The 25049-nt window shown below is 41.2% G+C and overlaps 1 protein-coding gene across 2 annotated transcripts; it reads left to right on the top strand.

The window, feature by feature from the left end:
- The first annotated feature begins 8792 nt into the window (after positions 1 to 8792).
- Positions 8793 to 23121, top strand: LOC136679746 (GTPase IMAP family member 4-like). Of its 2 annotated transcripts, none has more exons than XM_066658414.1 (6): positions 8793 to 8894; positions 8995 to 9164; positions 16731 to 16861; positions 17364 to 17411; positions 18049 to 18657; positions 21969 to 23121. In XM_066658414.1, the coding sequence occupies exons 3-6, from the start codon at positions 16846 to 16848 to the stop codon at positions 22553 to 22555; spliced, it is 1260 nt and encodes a 419-aa protein (XP_066514511.1). In that variant the 5' UTR covers positions 8793 to 8894; positions 8995 to 9164; positions 16731 to 16845; the 3' UTR covers positions 22556 to 23121. The 2 variants fall into 2 exon arrangements, with proteins under 2 accessions (XP_066514511.1, XP_066514512.1); XM_066658415.1 differs by having other exon boundaries at positions 8795 to 8852.
- Positions 23122 to 25049: the final 1928 nt, after the last annotated feature.

Here is a 25049-nt window from a genome sequence, read left to right as displayed (position 1 = left end):
TGTATGTGTGTGTGTCAGTGAGAGTGACTGACTGCGTGTGTGAGGGAGTGTGTGTGTGTGTGTGTGTGAGAGAGAGAGAGAGAGAGAGAGAGAGAGAGGGGAGAGAGAGAGAAAGGGAGGGGGAGGGGGAGGCACCAATCAGAAAACAGCAGGAGGATTGGTGGGACATTCAGAGATGCACAAATGCACACACACACGCAGTGAGAGAGAGAGAGAGAGAGAGAGAGAGAGAGAGAGAGAAATGTAGTGAGCTATGTGTCTTAAAGGATGGTAATTCTGAAGATAGGTTGGAAATGTATCATTTTTTTTCTTGAATAACATTCTATTTTTTGTTTAATTCTAGTTTTATTCTATTTTGTTTCAGTCTCTGTACTTGTGTTTATCTCTTTATAAGCTGCTGTGGGGTTTAGATTTTGTTATTATTAATAACAATGTACTTATTTAATCTAATAAATAATTATACTTCTCACATATTTAGAAAAAAATGCACATCTCCAACTTTATATGAGCAGAAAAAAATTATATTAATTTTCAGTGTCATTCATTCGTTGTCTGTAACCCTTATCCAGTTCAGGGTTGCCGTCGTTCCGGTGTCTACCTGGAATCATTGGGCGCAAGGTGGGAACACACTTTTTAGGGGGCGCCAGTCCTTCACAGGGCAACACACACTCACACTTACGAGCATTTTGAGTCTCCAATCCACCTACCAACATGTGTTTTTAGACTGTGGGAGGAAACCGGAGCACCTGGAGGAAACCCACGCAGACATAGGGAGAACACACCACACTCCTCACAGACAGTCACCTGGAGGAAACCCACGCAGACACAGAGAGAGCACACCACACTCCTCACAGACAGTCACCCGGAGGAAACCCACGCAGACACAGGGAGAACACACCACACTCCTCACAGACAGTCACACGGAGGAAACCCACGCAGACACAGGGAGAACACACCACACTCCTCACAGACAGTCACCCGGAGGAAACCCACGCAGACACAGGGAGAACACACCACACTCCTCACAGACAGTCACCCGGAGGAAACCCACGCAGACACAGGGAGAACACACCACACTCCTCACAGACAGTCACCCGGAGGAAACCCACGCAGACACAGGGAGAACACACCACACTCCTCACAGACAGTCACCCGGAGGAAACCCACGCAGACACAGGGAGAACACACCACACTCCTCACAGACAGTCACCCGGAGGAAACCCACGCAGACACAGGGAGAACACACCACACTCCTCACAGACAGTCACCCGGAGGAAACCCATGCAGACACAGGGAGAACACACCACACTCCTCACAGACAGTCACCCGGAGGAAACCCACACAAACACAGAGAGAACACACCACACTCCTCACAGACAGTCACCCGGAGGAAACCCACGCAGACACAGGGAGAACACACCACACTCCTCACAGACAGTCACCTGGAGGAAACCCAAAAGAGCAGCAACAAATCACCGTTCCCTGATCATTAGAATCACTGGTAAACAGCCGTCCTCCATAACCCCAAAGCCCAGCATGGCATCTTTAAATCCCCAGGGCAGATGACACTGGCACTGTGTGCACAAATCCACACACACACAAACACACAATCTTGTATCTGTGAGTTGTGGGGACATTACATAGACTTGTTTGTTCTGTGGAGACTTACCTTTAACATTTCCATAAGTACATAAGTTTTACACTGACACTACATCTACCCTTAACCCTAACTCTGAGCTTAACCCAACCTTAAAACATCTCTTCACCTTACAATGTAATGATTTACATATTGGGGTCCAGCTGGTGGTCCCCACAAGGAAGATAAGTCCCCACAGTGTGAGTGTGTAAAAAGGCTTTTGTCTGTACTACGTGATATATTCCTGGTACACACACACACACACACACACACACACACACTGATCAGAGTAGCAGCCAAAGGGCTGGGAACTGGGTCAGGGCATGTGTTGTCTTTACCCCCTGTGGGCTCATTGTAGGGTGTAAAGAGAGGGCAGTAGGGTACCAGCAGGAATTACTGCAGCACCACAGCTTATCTCTCCTCTGTCTTATACTGGCACTTCTCCACTGCATGGTGCCAACTCAACTCGACTTAACTCTACCCCACTCAGCTTATTTCCCCTCCTCCACCAGGTGAATCAGGTCCTGGTTCTGGAAGCGGGTTCTTGTTTCGTGGCTGTTCTCTCGTGGTTCAGAGCGAGTTGAGTAGGGACTAAACCGTGGCGTGTAAACCTTGCAGAGCGCTGATTGTCCAGAGAGAGTCGTCACTCTACGCCACGCAACGCAGACGACCAGCACCAACTCTCCATCTGTAAAATCTCCAGCTGCAGCAGAGGTCATGTTAGTTTTTATCCGACTCACGACGGCAGCTCGTAAAATGACGCCGTGGTCTTTTGAAGAGGTTCAAACGCTCCTTGGATCGGTGGCCGACGAAAGAATCCAGCGAGAGCTGGACGCTGCAACAAGGAAGGAACAAACTCTACTGATCTGTCTGAACTGATGACGGAGCTGTGTTCAGTCCCAAACAACGACAACACGCCAGTACACCATGAGTAGCAGCACTCAGGCAGCAGCACTGAGCTTCAGGGACAGACAGGACTTTCTTGTACGTTGAGCAGTAAATCCATATCCAGTCGACAGATGCTTAAAGCATATTTCCTACAGCTGTGTAGTGCGTAGCTGGGCAGAGGGTTGGTAAGGGTGGTGTCTTGTGTAAAATTATGATAGAGCAGTGTTTGATTCCTAGCTCAGGCAGGAACACCATGCTGGACCACTAAGCATCCCCAGGCAGGACTCCAAACACTGTGAGTCCAAAATCAGAGTGTTGCTCCTAGAGCCTGAAGAAATTGGTAGTGGACTAAGGGTATGTCCCTTATATTTAGCCACTTAGGAATTCAGTATCACATAGAGACTGCCAGAATCGACATTGGGAGAGAGGTCCATAATCACCCCCACAAAAACATACCAGTGAGACATGAACCGTAGGACAGTCCATTCAAAGGATCAGTAAAACAGACTCCAAAAAAGGGGATATACCCCCATTCTCACCGTGGAACACAGTTCTGGGTCTTAGTCAACTGTCTGTGACCTGCTTTGGTCCAAACCCCACAGCAGTGTTCTCCCCCTGTGTAAACAGCCCCTGTTCAGAACGCCCGCTTTCAGCACCTGTTCCTTTAAATGATAATGAGCCGCTCTCTGTTCACCCCGACCCCGAGCGCACAGCAGTGAGGAGCGAGGAGCAGAAGCTCTGGTTTTTAGCCGTTTTCGCTCTGTTCTCTTTCTTCTCCGTTTTTACTCAGTGCTCTTATTTCTCCGCGCTCGTTGTGTCTGTTTTGCTGCGTTTAACCTCGTCTTTGTGCTCTCACATAAACACGGGTCCAGTGCTGTGATTGGACATACTCACGAGGAGGCGGGGCGATTCTAAAATCTCCACATTTGATGTCGGACGCAGAGCACCATCAGTAGAACTCGTTTTATCTCGTGTTTTCAGACTTAGACAATACAAAGAAAACTGACTGTGTGTGTCTTGTTCTAGAGTTACACATCACTTTCATTAAGAGAAACATTTTGTTGTTATTTTTTTAGACACAAGGTTAAGGAAAGCTGAACAGAACAGCTCACTCTTTTTGTGCAGGTGAAAGTTGTTGAACAGACTGATGTCACACCTCAGTCCACTTCACACTTTCAGCTCTGTCCTGCCGAGAAGAAGAGAGGGTGTAAGCAGGGAGCAGCTGTGAGGGGCTCTCTCTCTCTCTCTCTCTCTCTCTCTGTTTTTTTTTTTTTTTTTTTTTTTTGGTTTCCCTCTATTGTTTGGACAAATGAATTACACAATAAAACATACTATAGGTGACAGCTCCAGGGCTTTGTGAACTTGTCGCCAGCTGTGAGTGACTGGGTGAGTGTGTGAGTGACTGGGTGAGTGAGTGGCGGACTCCAGGGCATGTTCCTGCCTTGCAACCTATGAACAGAATGCAGTCTTGAACCTGATGAAGTGGTGAATGAATGAATGAATGAATGTAAACCTTACTACATCACTTGCATAAAGAACTTTAAGGGATCTTACAAGATGAAAGGCAACATTTCAAACTTAAGTATGAGGCTTTTTTTCATGGGATTTTTTTTGTTTTTGACCGTATCATCTCTACAATATTTTGCTGTTGAAACTACTGTGATTTTTTCACATTTGCCACCACAGCTGTAGCATGTAGGCACCTGAAAATATCTAATTACAAATTCTGAAGTAAGCTGAAGCGGTTTTGAGGAAACAGTGCCAACAGCACCATGTCAGTCCTGTGTAAGACAAGCCCTGGCAAAAGCATTCTGAACTCGTAATGTAAGATTTAATTCCCAGTGATCTGAGCCTGCTGTCGTTGGTCTGTTCATCGTGAACTTGCTCCACATTGTAAAAGGCAACAAGAGATACAAGGTTTTGTTACAGATAACAATGAAACATAGCCATGGCTGAATTCTCACTGTGTCCAAGTGAGTGTGTGAAACTATCCACAGGTGTGAGTGTGTGAGTGACTGGGTGAGTGTGTGAAACTGTCCCCAGGTGTGTATGTGTGTGTGAATGACTGGGTGAGTGTGTGTTAGTGACTGTGTGTGTGTGTGAAACTGTCCGCAGGTGTGAGTGACTGGGTGAGTGTGTGAAACTGGCCACAGGTGTGAGTGTGTGAGTGACTGCGTGAGTGTGTGAAACTTTTCCCAGGTGTGTATGTGTGTGTGAATGACTGGGTGAGTGTGTGAGTGACTGGGTGAGTGTTTGATGTGTTCGTCTTGCGCCCATTGGTTCTGGACAAGCTCTGGACCCACTGCAAACTTAAACAGCATGACTCACAGCTGACTGAATAAATGAATGAAGTGAATGGGTGAATGATTGGCATTTAATGAAAGTGTTTATGACGGTAACAGACTGTAATGAATGTGTCAGTGCTGAACTGAGCCTTCCAGTCTTTTACAGTTGTCAGTAAATCACTCTCGTTGACCACAGTGTTGCGTTCAGCTTTTCAAAGTTGATGTTCGAGATAAGATACTGGAGCACTGTTCTGAGGTCAGGTTCTGGATCACACCACTCCAACTCATCCCGGAGGAACCGGGTGGATTTCCATCACTCCAACACACGCTCACACGTATGAAAGACGATTTTAAAACGCTGTAAGTGCCTACAAACATTTGACGAACAGCAGGGCGTCCAAAGGGAACGACCTTCGATCTCCACCAACTGTGTGAAAAGAGCTGCTGTTTCTGAAAGCTTGCAATTTGCCAGAGTCAAACACTAAGGTCAATGAAGTCAAAGCTGACCACAGGCTCATGTTTTTGAGCTTGTCTCTGCCCTTTTTGTTTGTTCCTGAGTGTGTTGTGTAGGCAGAGGCTTTTCCAGTGGTGCTGCCAGCCTCCAGCCTGTATCTGCTCCCAATTTACCATCGCCTGCTGCCTTGTAATTTCGGTGTCTGTCTTTCGGCCTCTCTGTGTGATCGTTTCCATGAAACGTTGTTGCCTTATTTTGGCTCTGAGAGATGAGTGGTTGCCACAGTGGCAGCCGCAGCACCGTCTGTACATCCATCCTCATCTCTAGACGGACGGACAGAGCTCATAGAGGAAGATTTAACAGCCTCATACTGTTAAAGCTCCACTGTCCATACAAGAGCACAGTGTAGTTCTACATTTACAGTGTGTGTTAGTGTGTGTTGTGCTGGTGTAGAGTGGATCAGACACAGCAGTGCTGCTGGAGTTTTTAAACCCTGTGTCCACTCTCTGTCCACTCTGTGAGACACTCCTCCCTCGTTGGTCCACCTTGTAGATGTAGAGTCAGAGACAGTAGCTCATCTGTCGCTGCACGGTGTGTGTCGCTCGTCCTCTAGTCCTTCATCAGTGACACAGGACGCTGTCGGCTGGATGTTTTTGGTCGGTGGACTGTTCTCGGTCCAGACACTGAGGGGTTTAAAAACATCAGCAGTGTTGCTGTGTCTGATCCACTCTACACCAGCACAACACACACTAACACACCACCACCACGTCAGTGTCACTGCAGCGCTGAGAATGGGTCAGTGGAACTGAGATAATAGACAGTGAGTGTTGAACAGTCATTTTTAATGTTATGGCTGTTATGGTGTAGTCAAAAAAAGTGAGGTCAGATATTGAAAGCTTCATCTCTATAATCCACTGTGAGAAGATCTTTATATAAAACCCTCTCCTGGACTCTGGGACGATGCGAGTGTTTGTTTGTATTGTGTCTTCTCTGGTGGACTGATATCTTTGAATCTGCCGAGAGACATCAGCGTCCAGACGGAGGTGTTGACCACGAGGCTCATAAATCATAACGCATGACGGGAGTCCATGCATTAGGCTGCAGACTAAAGCTTATTTAGCCTCGTCAGTGAAAACCCAAACAGTCTGGGACCCCCGTGTTAAAGCCCCTCAGAGCTGACCTCATAACTTCATCACCCCTCACCCCCCCAACCCCCACCCCCCGCAACAACCACAACAACCCCCTAAAAAAGAAAAGAAAAGAAAAACAGAAAACATCATACAATATCTGTCTCTCCATCAGAGAACAATGACAGCTATCATTAACCTTAACCAGAGAGAGAGAGAGAGAGAGAGAGAGGGAGAGAGAAAGAGAGAGAGAGAGAGAGAGAGAGAGAGAGAGAGAGAGAGAGAGAGAGAGAGAGAGGGAGAGAGAAAGAAGAGAGAGAGAGAGAGAGAGAGAGAGAGAGAGGGAGAGAGAAAGAAGAGAGAGAGAGAGAGAGAGAGAGATGGAGAGAGAGAGAGAGAGAGAGAGGGAGAGAGAAAGAAGAGTGTATGTTTGTGTATGTTTTATAAATCTATAAAAGCAGGAACTAAATTGTCGGATTCGCTGGAGTAGAGTTCACTAAAATATAAAGTGTTTTTGAAAATTATTCCAATATAAATAATACCCTAAAAAAGGATTCATGAAAATATTTAAAGTCGATTAAAAAATATATCCAAAAAAGTCCAGAATTCCTGAAAAAAAATATTCAGGATTATTTAAAAAATGGTTAAAATTTCTCCTAAACATCATTTTTAAAATCATTCGAAAACCTAAAGAAAATCTACTGAAAATCTCTGGATGAAATAGCCACTGATTCCCTGAGAAAGAAAGAAACATTAATTTCTGAATGTAACACCCCTCCCCCAACCCCAGGTCTTTCAGGTGGTCGTTATGGAGACGTTAGTGTGGAACCAGGGGGTTGTTATCTTTATTCTGAGGAAGAGACTCTTCTCTTTAAATGCTAAGGAGTAAATTCACAGCTTTACCGCCGTGTCCTGGGAGGAAAGGATTGGGAACAGGGTTCTTACCTGTTTCCAGAGCAGAGGGAATGTGCATATGAATGACCACAGAGGCTTGAATTCAGGACGCGTGAAACACTCTGAATGGAGAGAAAAGGTGAGAAAAGTGTAAATGACTTTCTCAGACGTGCTCTCCTCTTTGCACCTCAATGTGTCTCTGTGCTTTGTGTTCTTTAAAGGGAACAGCGCATTGTTCAGCGCATGTGTGCATTAAATTAAAATGTGTGGACTATCTACCAGCACGCACACTGTGAGACAACACTCATAGTCAGAAAACACAGGATAAACCGAGCCGTTCTGATTCTTCTCCGCTTCTGACGTCAAGTGCAGAGACTTAGTATCACTCCGCCCCCTCGTCTGAGTCTGTCCAATCACAGCGCTGGACCCACGTTTATGTGGGAAGTCAAAGACAAGGTTAAACAGATCCTCACAGCAGTGTTCTAACATCTAGTATAAAGCCTTTCCCAAAGAGTCGGATGAAGTATGCAAATGAGCGTAAGAACAACGTCTACTTCTGAAACCAAAGCTACACCCTAGGCTCTGGCCTGTGGTCTGTGGACCTGTGAGTGTTGTAACTGACCACTGCAGACCACTGACCTTCAGCCACAGTTTGGTCTGGAATTTCCCTCTAACTGCAGCCTGGTGTTGGCATTAGGTTCTGGCTAAGTGTGGAGATCCGTGGAAATTGACGCTCAGAGGAAGAGGCGGCAATTTGTTCTAAAGCCTCTCTCTCGCAACTGACCACAGTGACCAGAGGGAGCCGGACACACACTCCAAATATAATAAACGACACACAGATATGGCACAGGCTGGACCTTCTGCATGAACTCGACCCTCTGAGGTCCACTCCATTTCTGTCTCGTACTGTACACCACACGATATGCACTGTGTGTAAATTCAGGGTTCAGAGTTTCATATGAGATGCTGAATAATTCAGAGTAGTATTTCACAAGCTTACAACAAGGCTCCAAAAGATTAGTTCTGAGTTGACAGTGCGCTACTGCTAACACCGAACCCTAAACTTAACATAAACAAACAGTGAACTCCAAAAGATTATGTAAGAAATGTGTTGTGGTGTGTAACACTATCGCTAAGAGAAAATGATTCTATTTTACGCCTCAATCCACATCTATTACACATCTATCCAGATATTTTTAAAAAAATGTTCTTTTGTTTTGAAATGTTCTGGCCTCCCGTCCACAAGAAAACTGTCTTATTTCACTGAAAACGGAGGCTTTTGAAAACGCTTTCCAAGCAGAAGATTTCTGAAAACTCCTTTGTCAGAGGTGTCACAAAAAAACAAATAAACTCTGATGTCACACAGCATGCCTGTTGTAACCGGAATCCCTCCAGTTCCAGAGGAGTGAGATGCAGTACCAGCTCTGGCCAGTAGGGACTAGTAAGGAGTTGGAATGGTTTACTAAAGAAAGTAAGTGAAGAAGACATTTGAGAGTCAAGCAGCATGTAGAGAAGTGAGATGCTGTTATGAAATCCTGAATTGGGAAAACTGTGTTTTTAAGCTCAGTGTAATTACATTAAGTGTTGTTTGATAAATGTTTGAGAATAAAGTAAGAAATGAGGGTTTGGGGTATGTTTATATTGGTGTAGGGTTGGTTTCAGGGCTGTGATGTTAAATATGAATTACACTAAGTGTTTCTCTGGATGTAGAAGGTTCTGTTATGGTTTTGGTGACTAACAACTGGTGCCTGAGTACTGAGTTCTGTGAAAGAACTATTCCTCAATCACGTGGACACCATTAACCTGTTAGACCTGGACCACCACAGTTTTACAACCACCTATCGTCCCTCATCTTCCCAAACAACTCCATCAATAAACGGGTAAGGTTCCTCTCCTTTACCCCATATTTAGACTACGTTTGTCCATATGTGGACAGCGTTACTTTCTGTTGAAAACGACATATTTCTGCATCTTGAGGGGTTTCAAACATTTGTAATTGTTTTGTTTGTTTCTGTTTATGATTTTTTGCACTACATGTGGATGAGTGACTGGTATAACACATGATAGCTATGAACCCCAACTTATGGTGACTGTATAGGTTTATGTATAGCACCCTCACACTGTCTCTGGCTGAAACTCCTCATTCCCTGTGTAGGGAATTACAGATAACACTAGATTTCAGATTCCCACATTTGAATGAATAGAAATGATGCTGTATTATAAATATATAATGCACTGTTAAGATCTAGATTCAGTCATTTTTGACTTGTATAGTGCACTACGTAGGAGGTATGGATTGATTTGGAATTAAACCTCTGTGTTTGAGGTCTGTCTTTAAGAGATGCTATGGCCCCCTACTGGACTGGCATGATAATGCAACCATTTTCGTGTTGAATTGGTGCGGTGATATTTTCACATACAGAGGGAGTTTTCATAAATATCTAGATAAGTGTGAGGCCACAGTATCACTTCTTTGGGTACATAAGAGAGATTTTTGCCTGTATTTATTAAAACAGCGCTCCCAGTGGATGGGAGCTCACTTAGTAAACATACAATAACTATACATTGTAATGAAGCAAAATATACAAACATCAGTGTTTTAGTAGTAGTATGTTTTTACATTAATAAGAGATACCATGTTGTTTGTGGGGTGCCCCATTTATACTATTTATATTCACCCTCTTACAGTGGTGGGTTCAAAATGGTGGAACTTTAATATTTAGTACAATTTCCTCTAATTTTTGATGCCGACATCAGATTGTAAATGTTTTTATATTTACAAAACACGGTTAAATTTTCCTTTGATCACATTGGTAATCTTTGTACATGATTTAAAAATAGAATAAACACATCACAGATTCCTGTTTTACTGCATCACCTGAAATTGTCCCAAAAATTCTCATCTACTGTAAGACAAGGCTTTTCCACTGAGCTAAAGCTAAATATAAATGCTGTTGAACACATCATGTTTTACCTCATCTGTCTGTCTCAGAGCATCCACTTGATTTAGACCCAGACTAAATAATCTACACTCACTCCAGAGGCCAATGAGTCAGTGCACTGCAGGTCAGCGCGCATCTCAGAGTGTATCGCTGGAGTCCAGTTTCAGCTCAGATAAAATCCCATTAAAGCCCCGGTGGTCTCCTGCTGAACTAGACCTGGTCTCATCCACCGTCGCCACATTATCACATGGATATCTGCTGACCCGGCTTGTCAGGATTTATCTCCAGGACAGTCACACATACAGCTGACCCTTCTGACCAACCCATAAACAACCTACTGTAATCTACACCATTCTGGAGGCTGGAGAGGGGCTTTGAGCACTCTCAGAGGAACAGAGTCTAGAGATGAGGAGGAGGAGGGGGCTGTGGGGTGAGGTTTTAGAAAATGGGAATGTGGACAGACACTAAACAATCATGCTACAAAGTGCAGTGACAAATTTAGTTGTATCCCACAGTGTGTGTTATGTAAATTTAAAAATTCTACACACTGCACTTTTTTTATAGAACCTTTGAGAAGATGGTAAAGCTGATCTGTAACCATGAGAAACCATTTAAAGACTCCCTGCAGCGAAAAGCCAGTGTTTAACTTTGTTACTTGATGGCGTTCATATGTTAAAGGCGATGTTCATTATTTCAGTTCAAAAACACTTTTTATAACATTCAATGGAACTCACTGTTTGCTGCTCTCCATTCTGTTTGTGTGCTGATGCCAGATGCATGAAAGTAAACGCAGAGCGAAAGTGATACAAAACTAAACAGCTCGAGTTACACATGAGTTTTTGTGGGAATTCAAACAGTGAATAAACACTTACAGACAATTTACACTTCAGACACCAACAAGATACAGTCGCTTCTTACTCACACGCACCGCTCCACATTAAAAGATACAGTCGCTTCTTACTAACACACACCGCTCCACCTTAAAAGATACAGTCGCTTCTTACTCACACACACCGCTCCACCTTAAAAGATACAGTCGCTACTTACACACACGCACCGCTCTACATTAAAAGATACAGTCGCTTCTTACTCACACACACCGCTCTACATTAAAAGATACAGTCGCTTCTTACTCACACACACCACTCTACATTAAAAGATACAGTCGCTTCTTACTCACACACACCGCTCTACATTAAAAGATACAGTCGCTTCTTACTCACACACACCGCTCCACATTAAAAGATACAGTCGCTTCTTACTCACGCACACCGCTCCACCTTAAAAGATACAGTCGCTTCTTACTCACACACACCGCTCCACCTTAAAAGATACAGTCACTTCTTACTCACACACACTGCTCCACATTAAAAGATACAGTCGCTTCTTACTCACACACACCGCTCCACCTTAAGATACAGTCGCTTCTTACTCACACACACTGCTCCACCTTAAAAGATACAGTCGCTTCTTACTCACACGCACTGCTCCACCTTAAAAGATACAGTCGCTTCTTACTCACACACACCGCTCCACCTTAAAAGATACAGTCGCTTCTTACTCACACACACCGCTCCACCTTAAAAGATACAGTCGCTTCTTACTCACACACACCGCTCCACCTTAAAAGATACAGTCGCTTCTTACTCACACGCACTGCTCCACCTTAAAAGATACAGTCGCTTTTTACTCACACACACCGCTCCACCTTAAAAGATACAGTCACTTCTTACTCACACACACCGCTCCACCTTAAAAGATACAGTCGCTTCTTACTCACACACACCGCTCCACCTTAAAAGATACAGTCGCTTCTTACTCACACACACCGCTCCACCTTAAAAGATACAGTCGCTTCTTACTCACACACACCGCTCCACCTTAAAAGATACAGTCGCTTCTTACTCACACACACCGCTCCACCTTAAAAGATACAGTCACTTCTTACTCACGCACATCGTTTCAAGTTGTGTTAGTTACTGTTCTCCTAGTGAAATTATTTAGCAAACTAAACATCCACAAAATGGAGATACATGTTTTCTTTGGACAGCGATTATATAGTAGTGCTGTGACGGGTGGTGCCACTGCTACACATCTCCAGGGCATTGGAGGTCACTCTCTGGGTGCCTGCCTCTCAGCACTGGGGGTGCTCTTGTGTGCTCCTAGTGCCAGTTCTAAGCCATGTCAGACACTGTGAAAACTTCAAAAATGATGGAGCAATACAAATGCTCCAAAGTGATTTGAAATAAACTCTATTCACATTAACGTGCATTCAAACTTGGAACAACCGAGCAGCAGAAATATTCACTGCAGGAAGGAGAGTTTTTTTTTGTATGGTTTGTCTACATCTACATTTATGCGTTGTTGCACAATTATGTTTAAATTTGTGCCCAAACTACAGCACGTAATGCTACAACATATGCATCTGTCCCATCTCTTTACAGGCGGTTGAGATTATTTCCCTGGTATTCCCACAGTCGTCTTAGTGTGGTCACTCCACTGCCCTTCACTCTTCTGCCACACAGAGCCTCACATGTGCTTGCACTTTTCCTGCCCTTCTCAATTAGCTGTGTTTAAATCTCACACCCATACAAATCATATCGAGCTCTGCAATTAACAGCTCGATTAGGCTTCAGTGGAGTCCAACTGAAGGGACCCTGCAATTAGCCGTGTGATATAAACTGCGTGGAAATGTTTAAAAATGTTTAAACAACATGAGATGAAAATGTCATGATGTATTTTAGTGCTGTGCGCCATGTCTTACTTCACCGCTGTAAATACTGCTCGTGTTGCACATGGATTTGGAGCACAGCGTCGTTTTATTGAAGGCTTTTTGGATTGTCCCATAAACAGAGAAGTTTGTGGTTTAAAATTGGAGTTCAGTCAATTCCAGCGGATAAATTAGAGGTCATAACCATTGCTTTCAACTGCTCATGCTCTTATTTCAACACAGTGCACTATGCATTAAGTTCATTCCATGAATAGCTCACTTTAATCTGGTTCAAATACAAAGAGTTCAGTTATATACAGTAAGCAGAAAAAACACTGACTTCTACAATACGACTCTCTGGAGCAGCTGAACATGAGCCTAAAGTCACCATGCCCAATGCCAAGTGTGGGCTAGAGGGATGTGGAGTACACACCACTGGATTGTAGAGAAGTATAAATGCGTTTTCTGTGAGAAGAGTTATGATGCAGAACTAATCATTCAACATCAGCACCAGACCTCACTGATGCTCTTGTGGCCGTCATCAGATGCTCACAAAAATGTTCCAATATTTGGGGTCAGTGGCCATTTCCAGCCGCCGGCTCGACGGAGGCTCGGGTTCGTTTCTAGAGTCGTGGTTCGTTGGTGGAGGCAAAAAATATTCAAATGCCCAGTTCGTATCTTGGAGAGTTTGTTAGTAGAGGTTCCACTGTATTTGTATATTTTCTTAAATTATAGTAAGTTTTATTTATTTATTATTATTTTTATTACTTTTTTTTATTGCTTTGGTTTTTGTTTTTTTGTCTTTTTTCCCTTTTTTTCCCAGATTTATTTCTGTTAGTGTTTGGTACGAAAACAAAATGGCATTTAATTTGCTTTTACATTTTGTATGTGATTCATAACAATGTACAATTTGCATATTTCTAGCATTAATTGGAAAAGAACTTTGATTTTCATGGTTCTGTTTTCCCAACAAGACTAAATAGCTACATTCTGCATAAAATGTATCCTTGTATTTCTCTTTTTAAAAAAACATGAATCTGTTGTAAATTTGTTTATCAATTGGGCTTTTCTTTTTTCTCTACTTTCTTAAGTTTATTTATTTTCCTCTCTGTGAAACAGAATCAGTTTTATTATTAAATACATTTTTTTACACAAAACCTTACTAAATGTATCATTAATTCTGTAGCTTTGTCACCATCAAAAATGAAACTGAAAACAACACGTTTATCTTAATGTTTTTATTGGCAAACCACCAACCTTGAGAAAGTCATAAATCATTGCCGCCTTAAATCATAAATCTGAACAACATGTATCCACTGAAGTGAACAGCAATCTTAATGACCTTTGAACTGTTTTTCAGCAGGTTTAAGATGTCTTAAAAAAGGTGTCCTTTAAGCAGCAAAACTGACAGAATCAGGTTTTAACCAAACAGCATTAACAATAAAAACACTCTTAAATCTATCACCAGGATAATGTGTCTGTTTTTCTGGATCTATTTTGTGTGGCAAAAAAAGAACTCATTTAAATTGTAACTTGGGGAAAAATAAAGTATTCTGAACATAAATTACAGGTGAAATAATGTATCATTATACATTTATTATAAAAACGAATATATCATTCTATGGTACTGTGTTGCCTCCAGGAAACGGCCTGTTTTAGCTTTTTAAAATACAATGAGACACACATTTAATTGCTCAGTGCTAACACAGGGGGCGTGAACTCAAATTCTAAACAATGAAAATGCCCACATGGGTCTGTTTTGGCTCCTCTTTCATCACGTGAACATCTCACACAGCCACACATTATTTTTCTAAAAAAAGTGCATTTTTCACTTACTTTCGCCCAGATAATCTCATACAAAACATCTGAATTGCCTTCAGTGATAAGTAAAGAAGTATTTTCAAAGTCTTTACATTACGTTTAATTGAAAATGTCGTAGGATAATGCAAAACAACTGCATGTTGACCTGACATCATGTACTGCAATGGAATATCACAAGGCAAAACCAGCAGAGTGAAAAAAGGTGTCCACTGCGAACATTCCTCTTAGAAAAGTTTCACACACTGCCAGTGAATGTAAATCTTGGTGTGAATGAACAAATTGTTCTTTTCAAGGGGAAAACCCCAAAGAAACTGTATCATCCCAAGACGCCAGAATGCTGGGCGTATACAAACTCTTTGTTCATCCTGATCACAGTGGCATCGTCTACAACTTTGAGGTGTACACGGGGTGTCTCCATCTGCAATGGGAAAACTGACATAGAATCAAGTGGCAAAGGGCGATGCAAATACTCAGGCATTCAGGCATTGTACAAGTGCAGTGCTCAAAATATAACTGTATTTCTGTTAAATTGAATTGCTTCTTTTGCCTGTACTTGTGTACATTCAGGTCCCTGTGTGTGGCTGCACATTCTTATCAGGATAAAGTTATGGTTAATGTTTTACCTTGAAACAACACTGATTTCTAATTTTTTGATACAATAATTTGATTATATCTGTGTTCCATGAGGGTACATTATTGTATACACAACAGATGTATATGAAAATAACGTATTAAATCTGAAATGTTTTTGTTTTTGCATGACATTATCAAATGTTTTGATGTATCCATTGTAGTAAAATGAATGAATACATATATAAAACAATGTTTCCATACCACAACCAGCTTGGTTAATAACTAATAAATAAATAAATAAAATAGCTGTATGAAAAACACATACATTAGACCTTTGTTCAAATCAGCAAACAGATAAACACATAGATACATTTATACACCACATCAAATATTTACCATGTTAGATTAGTCACCTGTTTTGCGCTTATCTTTTAGAACATCATATTATTTTCACTTTGGCAGCTCCTATCAGTTGCATTACTTCCTTCATTCCTTTGTTTATATATTCAGTTTAATCCAGTTTTTATTTACTGAGCGCTTTTTACGCCGAGTGTTTTCATAAAGCAGATTTATAAAATTCAATGTCCTAGTTCCAGATGTGGAATTATGCTAGTACTGTGCATTATCTTTCTATTATAAAACCAAAATCACAAACTCCACAGTAATCTTGATTAGTTCATTTACAAAGTTTACTTGTGGTTCCTCTTTAAACATAAATAACAAAAAATAAAAAAGTACACAACTTTAAGTTTAACTTTAGGTTTAAGCTTACACACATTTCTGTCTCATTTAGAGTTTCCAAAAACATTCGTTCTTGCAGTGCATCATCGTCCTTAGACATTGTTTTCTTAATATTGCTTAACAATGGCGTTAAGATAGGGTTGGGGTTAGTGTCGCAAGCCTCTTGACTTTTCTCCAGTTTATCCATACGACCTTAACGTTAAAATGCTAACCCTGAGTTGCTCCAAACAGGTACTTGGATATTACCAACCTTTGCGATGATAATGATGATGAAGATGATTGACAGATTATAGTGTATATCACCAGGGCTTGACATTGTCCTAAACCAGAAATATATAAACATTTGACACAAGGCTAAAATAAACCAGAAAGTATTCGTCATATTTTATGATATCATTTATTTACATTAATAATAACATAACTAGAGTTCAGAAAATGATTTAACATCATTTAAATCTTGCCCAGTGGTTAACATTTTTACTTTTTAAATCATGGGACTTATTACTGCAGCCTTTCACACAACAACATCACTGTAAACAACAATCCCAGCTGTAACAGGAAGAAACTGAAAATAAAATGCTCCAAGTCAATTATTTACTATAAACACTGGCCACAAGAAACAAAGTCCTCAATCATTTAACGTTATCATCTTTCAACAGAAGGTGTGTAAAGTGTAAAGTGTAACTGCTGTAAATGCATGGATCAGTCCACAGTGCACAGATCTGTTAGTTCAGAGTCAGAACAGAAACTCAGGAGAGGCACCTGACAACTGACATGGAGACGGCTAAGTGTAAGTATTCTAAGGTGTGAATATTTTTCTGTGTTTTGTGTTAGTTGTGTTAACCGCAGGGGCTTCACTAACTTCCCCAGAGAGCTGACTCTGACCTGGCGTGTTCTTACAGATATGGGACACATACAAGTTTGTCTTTGGCCCTGATCCAGTGCAGGTTTTTTTTGATGTTTCAGTCAACTTCCAGCTACCACCCTCAACTTTTTACTGTTACCTTCAAATCAGGAATTTCATACATAATCAGTGCGCTAAATTCTGGAATAGCCAATGCCTGTCAAGTGTTCCTTAAGATGGAGAAGAATAGAATTTGTGAACTGTCAGAATGGTTCAGTTCTTCCTGCAGATTGAACATTCTCACATTTACACAAATAAATATTGTATTATTTAGAAAAACAAAACATGAAAGTATGTCTAGAGAATTTTAGACATTGTGTAAATATAATGAATTTCAAAAGGAGAAAAACAATAATAAATGATAATGTAACTTATGTTCATCGCCCAGATCCTTCGCGCAAGTTGAGGAGGAATAGTATGGAATTTCCTCCTGCAAGTGAGTTATATATATTTTTATTTCTATTTACTTTGCATTGATATATATATATATTATTATTATTATTATTATTGTTATTGTTTATTTATTTTTTTGAATGAATTTCCTGTTAATGTTTACATATTTGGTTACACAGAAAACTAAAGATAGTTTTAGCCAGAGACCTTGTAAACAATAAGGAAATTAAATCATATTTGTTTCTCGGCTCCAGGGACTCAGACTCTTAGATTTTAACTTTTCCTTGGGTCACTGCTGGGGTGTTTTGGTTTTCTCCAACAATGCAAAAACACACATTAGTAAGGCGAGTGGCTGGGGGAAACTGTCCACAGTGGTGAGTGTGTGAGTGACAGGGTGAGTATGTGAATGACTGGGTGAATGTATGAGACTGTCCGCAGGTGTGAGTGTGCTCTGAGGTGAGAGAGATGCTCTGTGTGATTCTGTGTTGTGTTCAGTGATTCTGTGTAGACTCAGGACTCATGCCTAGACCTTGATTAGGATGAAACCAACACAGAAGATGAATAAAATAATGAATACTTATTGAATAATGGATGAGTAATTATTATTATTACTATTTTAAAGTAAATATGTAGTGCATTTGCCTCTAAATGTCTCTCATGCTGCTGGTTTTGTGTTCCAGTGTGTGGAAAGCTGAACTTGGTTGTGTGTGGGAGGGATGAAGGATTGAAGTCTTTTGTATCACAACTCATACTGGGTCAGAGTGTGTCCAGTCAAAAGTCCAGCTCGAAGTGTGTGAGTCAGGAAAGAGAAGTAAGTGGACGTCTGATCTCTCTGGTGGTGATGCCAGCTCTCTACAGCTCTCAGCTCTCAGAGGAGGAAGTGATGGGTGAGACTCGCTGCTGTTTGTCTCTCTGTGATCCAGGAGTTCACGCTTTTCTCATCATCGCTCCTGATGGTCCCCTCACCAGTGAAGACAAAGGAGAAATGGAGAAGATCCTGATGGTCTTTGGATCCAGAGTCAAAGACCACACTATATTAGTCACCCCTACAGCGACAAGTTCAGATGATGTAACTAAATATTTCACTGAAAGGTTTGTCCTCGATACCGGGACAAGGGAAGAGCTTTTGGAGCAAGTGGAGAAGATGGGGAAAAGCAAAGGCAACTGCTACACAACAGCCATGTTTCTGGATGCACAACTGATAACACTGTTGAAATATAAGTCTGAGAATGAAGAACTGAAAAATCGTATCAGTAACCCCAGGAAAGAAATGAAGAGTCCAGCTGAATGTAAGTACTTTTAACTTTAATATTAATAATAATAGAAACATAAAGTATGAAATAAATGACTTCATAGAATATGGTTAATTAAACTGTCTTAATGACTTTTAAAATATACCCACTGACAAAAAATGGCACCAATAAAAAGTTCATTCATTATCTGTAACACTTATCCAGTTCTGCTCTCTCTGAGAAGTTGTTGGAATCAAATGAATCTTTATCTGTCTGAATGTAATGCTGATATGTGTAATGAGTACAATATTAGAGCACCAGGGTAAGTTTACTGGGGAAAACTGTACAATTGAAAGGAGGCTCTAGTACCTTGTTGGGCCTCTAGCCTGGAAACGAGATTAGATACGACTGGACGTGGAGGTATACAGATTGTTTATGGTATCCTCTGGCACATTTGCACACAGATGTTGCAGCTGGGCATGTAGATCCTGCAACATCTTACATCACAGGAGCTAGCATCCCAGCTGGTCCCATAAATGCTCTATTGTTAAGAGTCTGGTGACTGAAACCAAGAAAGTGTTGAACCTGGAGGAGACATTCCTGTGAAACCCTTGCCGTGTGTGGGCAGCAGTTTCCTGCTGAAAAATGCCATTTGGAATCCATGCCGTTAGAGCGAACACATGTGGTCGCAGGACATCCTGCATATATCACTGAGCTGTTAGTATCCCTCCTATCGCTACCAGAGCTGACCAACTGTCATATGCAATGGCTCCCCACATCATCACATCAGCAGGAGGCACTCTGTCACTCCACAGCAAAGGCAGGACTGAAGTGTTCACCACGAGGCCTCCATATTTAAACTTGACTGTCATCGGATCCCAAACAGAACCTGGATTCATCACTAAAGGCAGTACAGTTCCGGACCATAGTGTGTCCTGGGTTCTTCTTCATGACACCACTGGTGGCAATATGTCAAAACAACGATCTTGCTTCTCTCAGTCCAATGATGTGCCCCCTCTCAAAGTCTGTCAACTGGGCAAAATATCTTTGAGCGCGTTGTAGAGGCATCTAACATTTAAGCAACTCTTATGACCCAAATGTGGCCTCTGACAGAGTTTTTAGAGGGCAGTTGAGGACGAGACCCCACCTGTAATTATTTACATATTTGCCTGTGACATAGCTGCCTGCAGATTTTCTGCCAACTCTAAGTGTGTACATAATGTTTGTGGTGAATGAGAGTTTTGAATTCATGTTTAAACCTGTATGAAGAAAGGGCTCCTGAGCGATCAGCCCTATCATCAGGAGACTCGGTTTGATTAACTGGGTAGTCTTAGCCATCCAAAGCCTGGGGTCTTATGGTGCTTTTCCACTGCATGGTACCTACTCTGCTTTACTCACCCTCTACTTTGCTTTTGTGATTTTCCATTAAGGAAATATGGTACCACATGTGGGGTGAAAAATTGGTGCAAACTTGTATAGAACTATTTATGTATAAAATCGGTGATCATCTGTATTATAGTGGCTTGCAAAAGTATTTGGCCCCTTGAACTTTTCAAACTTTTGCCACATTTCAGGCTTCAAACATAAAGATATAATTTTTTTATTTTTTGTGAAGAATCAACAACAATTGGGACACAATCGTGAAGTGGAATGAAATTTATTGGATGTGTCAAACTTTTTTTACAAATAAAAAACTGAAAAGTGTGGCGTGCGATGTTATTCAGCCCCTTTACTTTCAGTGCAGCAAACTCACTCCAGATGTTCAGTGAAGATCTCTGAATGATCCAGTGTTGTCCCAAATGACTGATGATGAAAAACAGAATCCACCTGTGTGTAATCAAGTCTCTGTATAACTGCACCTGCTCTGTGATAGTCTCAGGGTTCTGTTCAAAGCACAGAGAGCATCATGAAGACCAAGGAACACACCAGGCAGGTCTGAGATACTGGTGTGGAGAAGTTTAAAGCCGGATTTGGATACAAAAAGATTTCCCAAGCTTTAAACATCCCAAGGAGCACTGTGCAAGCGTTCATTCATATTGAAATGGAAGGAGTATCAGACCACTGCAAATCTACCAAGACCCGGCCATCCCTCTAAACCTTCATCTCGAACAAGGAGAAGACTGATCAGAGATCCAGCCCAAAGGTCCATGATCACTCTGGATGAACTGCAGAGATCTACAGCTGAAGTGGGAGAGTCTGTGCATAGGACAACAATCAGTCGTACACTGCACAAATCTGACCTTTATAGAAGAGTGGCAAGAAGAAAGCCATTTCTCAAAGATATCCATAAAAAGTCTCTTTTAAAGTTTGCCACAAGCCACTGGGAGACCCACCAAACATGTGGAAGAAGGTGCTCTGGTGAAACCAGATGAAACAAAAATCGAACTGTTTGGCCACAATGCAAAACGATATGTTTGCCGTAAAAGCAACACAGCTTATCACCCTGAACACACCATCCACACTGTCAAACATGGTGGTGGCAGCATCATGGACCGGGCCTGCTTTTCGTCAGCAGGGACAGAGAAGATGGTCAAAATTGATGGGAAGATGGATGGGGCCAAATACAGGACCATTCTGGAAGAAAACTTGTTGGAGTCTGCAAGAGACCTCAGACTGAGATGTATCTTCCAAAAAGACAATGATCCAAAACATAAAGCCAAATCTACAATGGAATGGTTCACAAATAAACGTATCCAGGTGTTGGAACGGCCGAGTCAAAGTCCAGACCTGAATCCAATCGAGAATCTGTGGAAATAGCTGAAGACTGAGAGAGAGACTGCTGTTCGCAAACACTCTTCATCCAACCTCACTGAGCTCGAGCTGTTTTGCAAAGAAGAATGGGCAAGAATTTCAGTCTCGTGATGTGCAAAACTGATAGAGACATACCCCAAGTGACTTGCAGCTGTAATTGCAGCAAAAGGTAGTGCTACAAAGTATTAACGCAAGGGGACGAATAATATCGCACGCCCCACTTTTCAGTTTTTTATTTGTTAAAAATGTTTGACACATCCAATAAATTTCATTCCACTTCACAATTGTGTCCCACTTGTTGTTAATTCTTCACAAAAAATTACAATTTTATATCTTTAGGTTTGAAACCTGAGCAAAACATGTGGCAAAAGGTTGAAAAGTTCAAGGGGGCCGAATACTTTGGCAAGGCACTGTATTTACAAAGGCTGGAGTGGATCTAATCATTTGTTACAATCAAAATGTCTTTGACTGAAATATTTGATGTTGGAGGATTTTTTGTTTTCTGAGATTTACAGGTAAGGCATCCTGGCATTGCAAAAATAGCAAAGCAAATTTAAATGTTTTATCTATTTCTATGCATTGATATTTATGATTTTTGATTATTTTTCTCTCTGTAGGTGGAGGAGATGTACAGACTGTGTTGGTGGGGAAGACTGGAGTGGGAAAGAGTGCTTCAGGAAACACAGTCTTGGGGAAGATCGACTCCATGGTAAAGGAGAATGGAGGAAGTCGTTACAATAATGAGATGTTCCAGCAGACAGAGGGAGCTTTACAAGAGAAAAGAATCATGAAGGAGACAATGGAAGAGAAGGAAGAGCTGAGAAATAAGCGTGAAGCTGAACCAGAGAACATGAAGAGAACCTTGGAGAAGGAAATGCTAGATCTGGACATGGAAATGCTAGATCTGGACATGGAAATACTAGATCTGGACATGGAAATGCTAGATCTGGACATGGAAATGCAAGATCAGGACATGGAAATGCAAGATCTGGAGAAGAAAAGGCAGCAGTTTTTTGATAAACTGGAGAAAGACTTGGATAGAGACTGGGCAGAGACTAGAACAACAGGAGTAAAAAGAAAAGTATTTGGAGCAGCAGTATTAATAGGAGGATTATTAGCAGGGCCAGTTAGAGCAGCAATAGGAGGAGCAGTAGCATTAGGCACAGTAGCATTAAATACAATTTCAAAGAGAAATCAAAGATAAAGAATGTCAACACTTAAACATTTTGGGAAGATGTAAAAATGGTTACTGTTAGATTATTTTTTTCCTGAAGAAGACCAGAAAGTAACCAAGAATACAACTTCTGTATTTTCAAAATACTTTACTGAGACTTATTTAAATAACGTTGTGATTTTAAATTATAATTATTTTCTAGAAATGAAAGGTAATGCCTTTATAATCACAATTATCTGTCTGAATGTAGAGGGCCAAATTGTCATTCAGTTTCACATTCACAGTTTGGAAGCATCTGATTGGTCTGTTATATAGAAACCAAACCTCTCCATTGGAAATTCAGAAATGCAGGCTACAGTTAGAAATGCAGCTTTTGGGATTTGAAAATTTCACTGTGAAATTGTGATTTTTATAAAAAACTATTACAGGCTGAAGCCCTCCCTATTAAAGTGACTCAAACCGAGACTAAACGTAAACCTTCTTAAACGTGTTCTATATCTGTGAGTAGCATTTGGAGTTAATAACTAAATTCATTCATTATGTCACACATTCAGAAATATCCAGGAGCTAAAACATAATTTGCACAGGTTGGTACCAAGGGGTCATGGGTATCTTCAACTTTGGTGAACAGTATCTTTTTTTCTGTGTGGAATTAAATTTTATGCATAAAAATGGATATATATTTCACAATAAATAAATGTATTTTGATATGTTTTTACCAGATGTCATTGTATGTTTCTGTGAATTCTAGAAATTCACACCCATTCTTACTCCTTCACAACATATTCCTGTAAAAATTACTCCCAGAATTCCCTGCTATTTTTACACTGATGAAATGAGATAAAAGTAAGAATCATTATTTAAAATGCCACAAAATAAACAGACAACATGCAATACTTTATTAATAGAAACAATACAATATTGGTTTAAATTCTTCAGAAATAACAGAACCCTTATCTACTGACCACAGTAGATACAGTGTGTCTCTCTGACATTATGCAGACACTTATTAGAAAATAGAATTTAAATAATAATCAGTGATAGAATATAATTGTACTTTTTCATTTTATAAATAAGAGTATTGTACTTCATTAAATGCAGTGGGGGGGTCATTTTCCCAGAGCAGTGTGGTATGAATTGTCTGCTGTAGATATTAAGAGTTGGTCAGGTTTTGAGGAAAGTCGATGTGTATAAAATAAAGTACTTTTCTTCTGAATCATCCCTAGTTCCCTCCAGACTCGGGGTAAATGAGGACACTGCTCTTTCCTCTCATCAGATCAGGCACGGTGCTATAAAATGACTTTGAATGAGCGTGAATTCGGGATGCACTGGGTTTACTCCCACAGCAACGGCTCAGTGCTTAAAGCTGACAGTTTAACGCTATCAAACAGGAGGGAGGCGGCTGAGTTTAAAGATGAATGTCTCATATAACAGACTTGAAGCCCACACACACTTTCGTCTCTTTATTGCACTCCTTTTGAGTACTGTACTGTAATTGAAATAACCCTCCTCAGTTTCTCTGGTTCTGCCACTCGTCTGGTGAAGGACACTGTGACATTTTGCCTTTGTCGTCTTAGACAGAGGCTGAAAGGATGCTTCCTAACATCAAAAGGACACTTGGCTCTTTCTCACACACACACACACTTCCCACCTGTGTGTCTGCTCTTGAATTCCCCTCTGTGATCAATACTGTATGTATGTATGTATCTATCTATCTATCTATCTATCTATCTATCGTTTGCTCAGGCATCATTTAAAAAAAAGACTAAATCTATTAAGAATTTCCAAAATACTTGCTTTTGTTTGAAGTTCACATTCAGAATGTTGTTAGAAAATATATTTTATAGGATTTATTTAGAGATCCATATCTAGAACTTGTCTGAAACCTGTTTGAAACCTGTCAGTCTGTGGTTTCCCCCCACAGTCCGAAAACACACATCGGCTGGTTGATATGCTGTTCAAAATGGCTCATAGATGTGTGTGTGGTGCCCTGTGATGGACGGGTGTCCCCTCCAGGGTGTGTTCCCACCTTGCTTCCAGTGATTCTAGATAGGCTCTGGACCCTGAACTAGATACACATTTACAGACCAGTGCAATGGTCTACAATGACTGAATACTTAAAGCATACAGTTATAGTCCAACACTTTTAGAGAGAGAGAAAGAGACTGACAAAGACTGAAAGAAGGTGGGCCTAAAGGAAACAGACTGAGAAACAGATAAAGAAGAAGAGAAATGATGAGAAGAGATACTAAAAAGAATGAGAGAAAAAGACAGCAAGTGTGAGAGAGAATCTAATGGTGCTGTTATACCACGTGAGTCCGGCTCGACTCGGATCGGCTAGATCTGTCACTTGTCACTTTTCCACTAGCACAGCTCCCCCATGGAATGGAGCCGGCGAAGTCGCAAAACCCGTCTCGAGAATCGCAGGCTTTAAAAACCACAACTACGATGGCAGTAAATTTAGGCGCTGTTAACTCACCATGTCCTCGCGTGTTGTTTGAACACGGCTGCACCCCCAGATTTC

Source organism: Hoplias malabaricus, chromosome Y, assembly GCF_029633855.1.
Source record: "Hoplias malabaricus isolate fHopMal1 chromosome Y, fHopMal1.hap1, whole genome shotgun sequence".
Taxonomy (NCBI): Eukaryota; Metazoa; Chordata; class Actinopteri; order Characiformes; family Erythrinidae; genus Hoplias; species Hoplias malabaricus.
This window is presented reverse-complemented; position numbering and strand designations above follow the sequence as displayed.

Excerpts from the sequence above, each read along its gene's own strand:
- LOC136679746 (XM_066658414.1), top strand. Across the intron at positions 17,412-18,048 it reads TATGGAATTTCCTCCTGCAA|TGTGTGGAAAGCTGAACTTG; the intron begins GTGAGTTATATA and ends TTTGTGTTCCAG. Across the intron at positions 18,658-21,968 it reads AATGAAGAGTCCAGCTGAAT|GTGGAGGAGATGTACAGACT; the intron begins GTAAGTACTTTT and ends TTCTCTCTGTAG.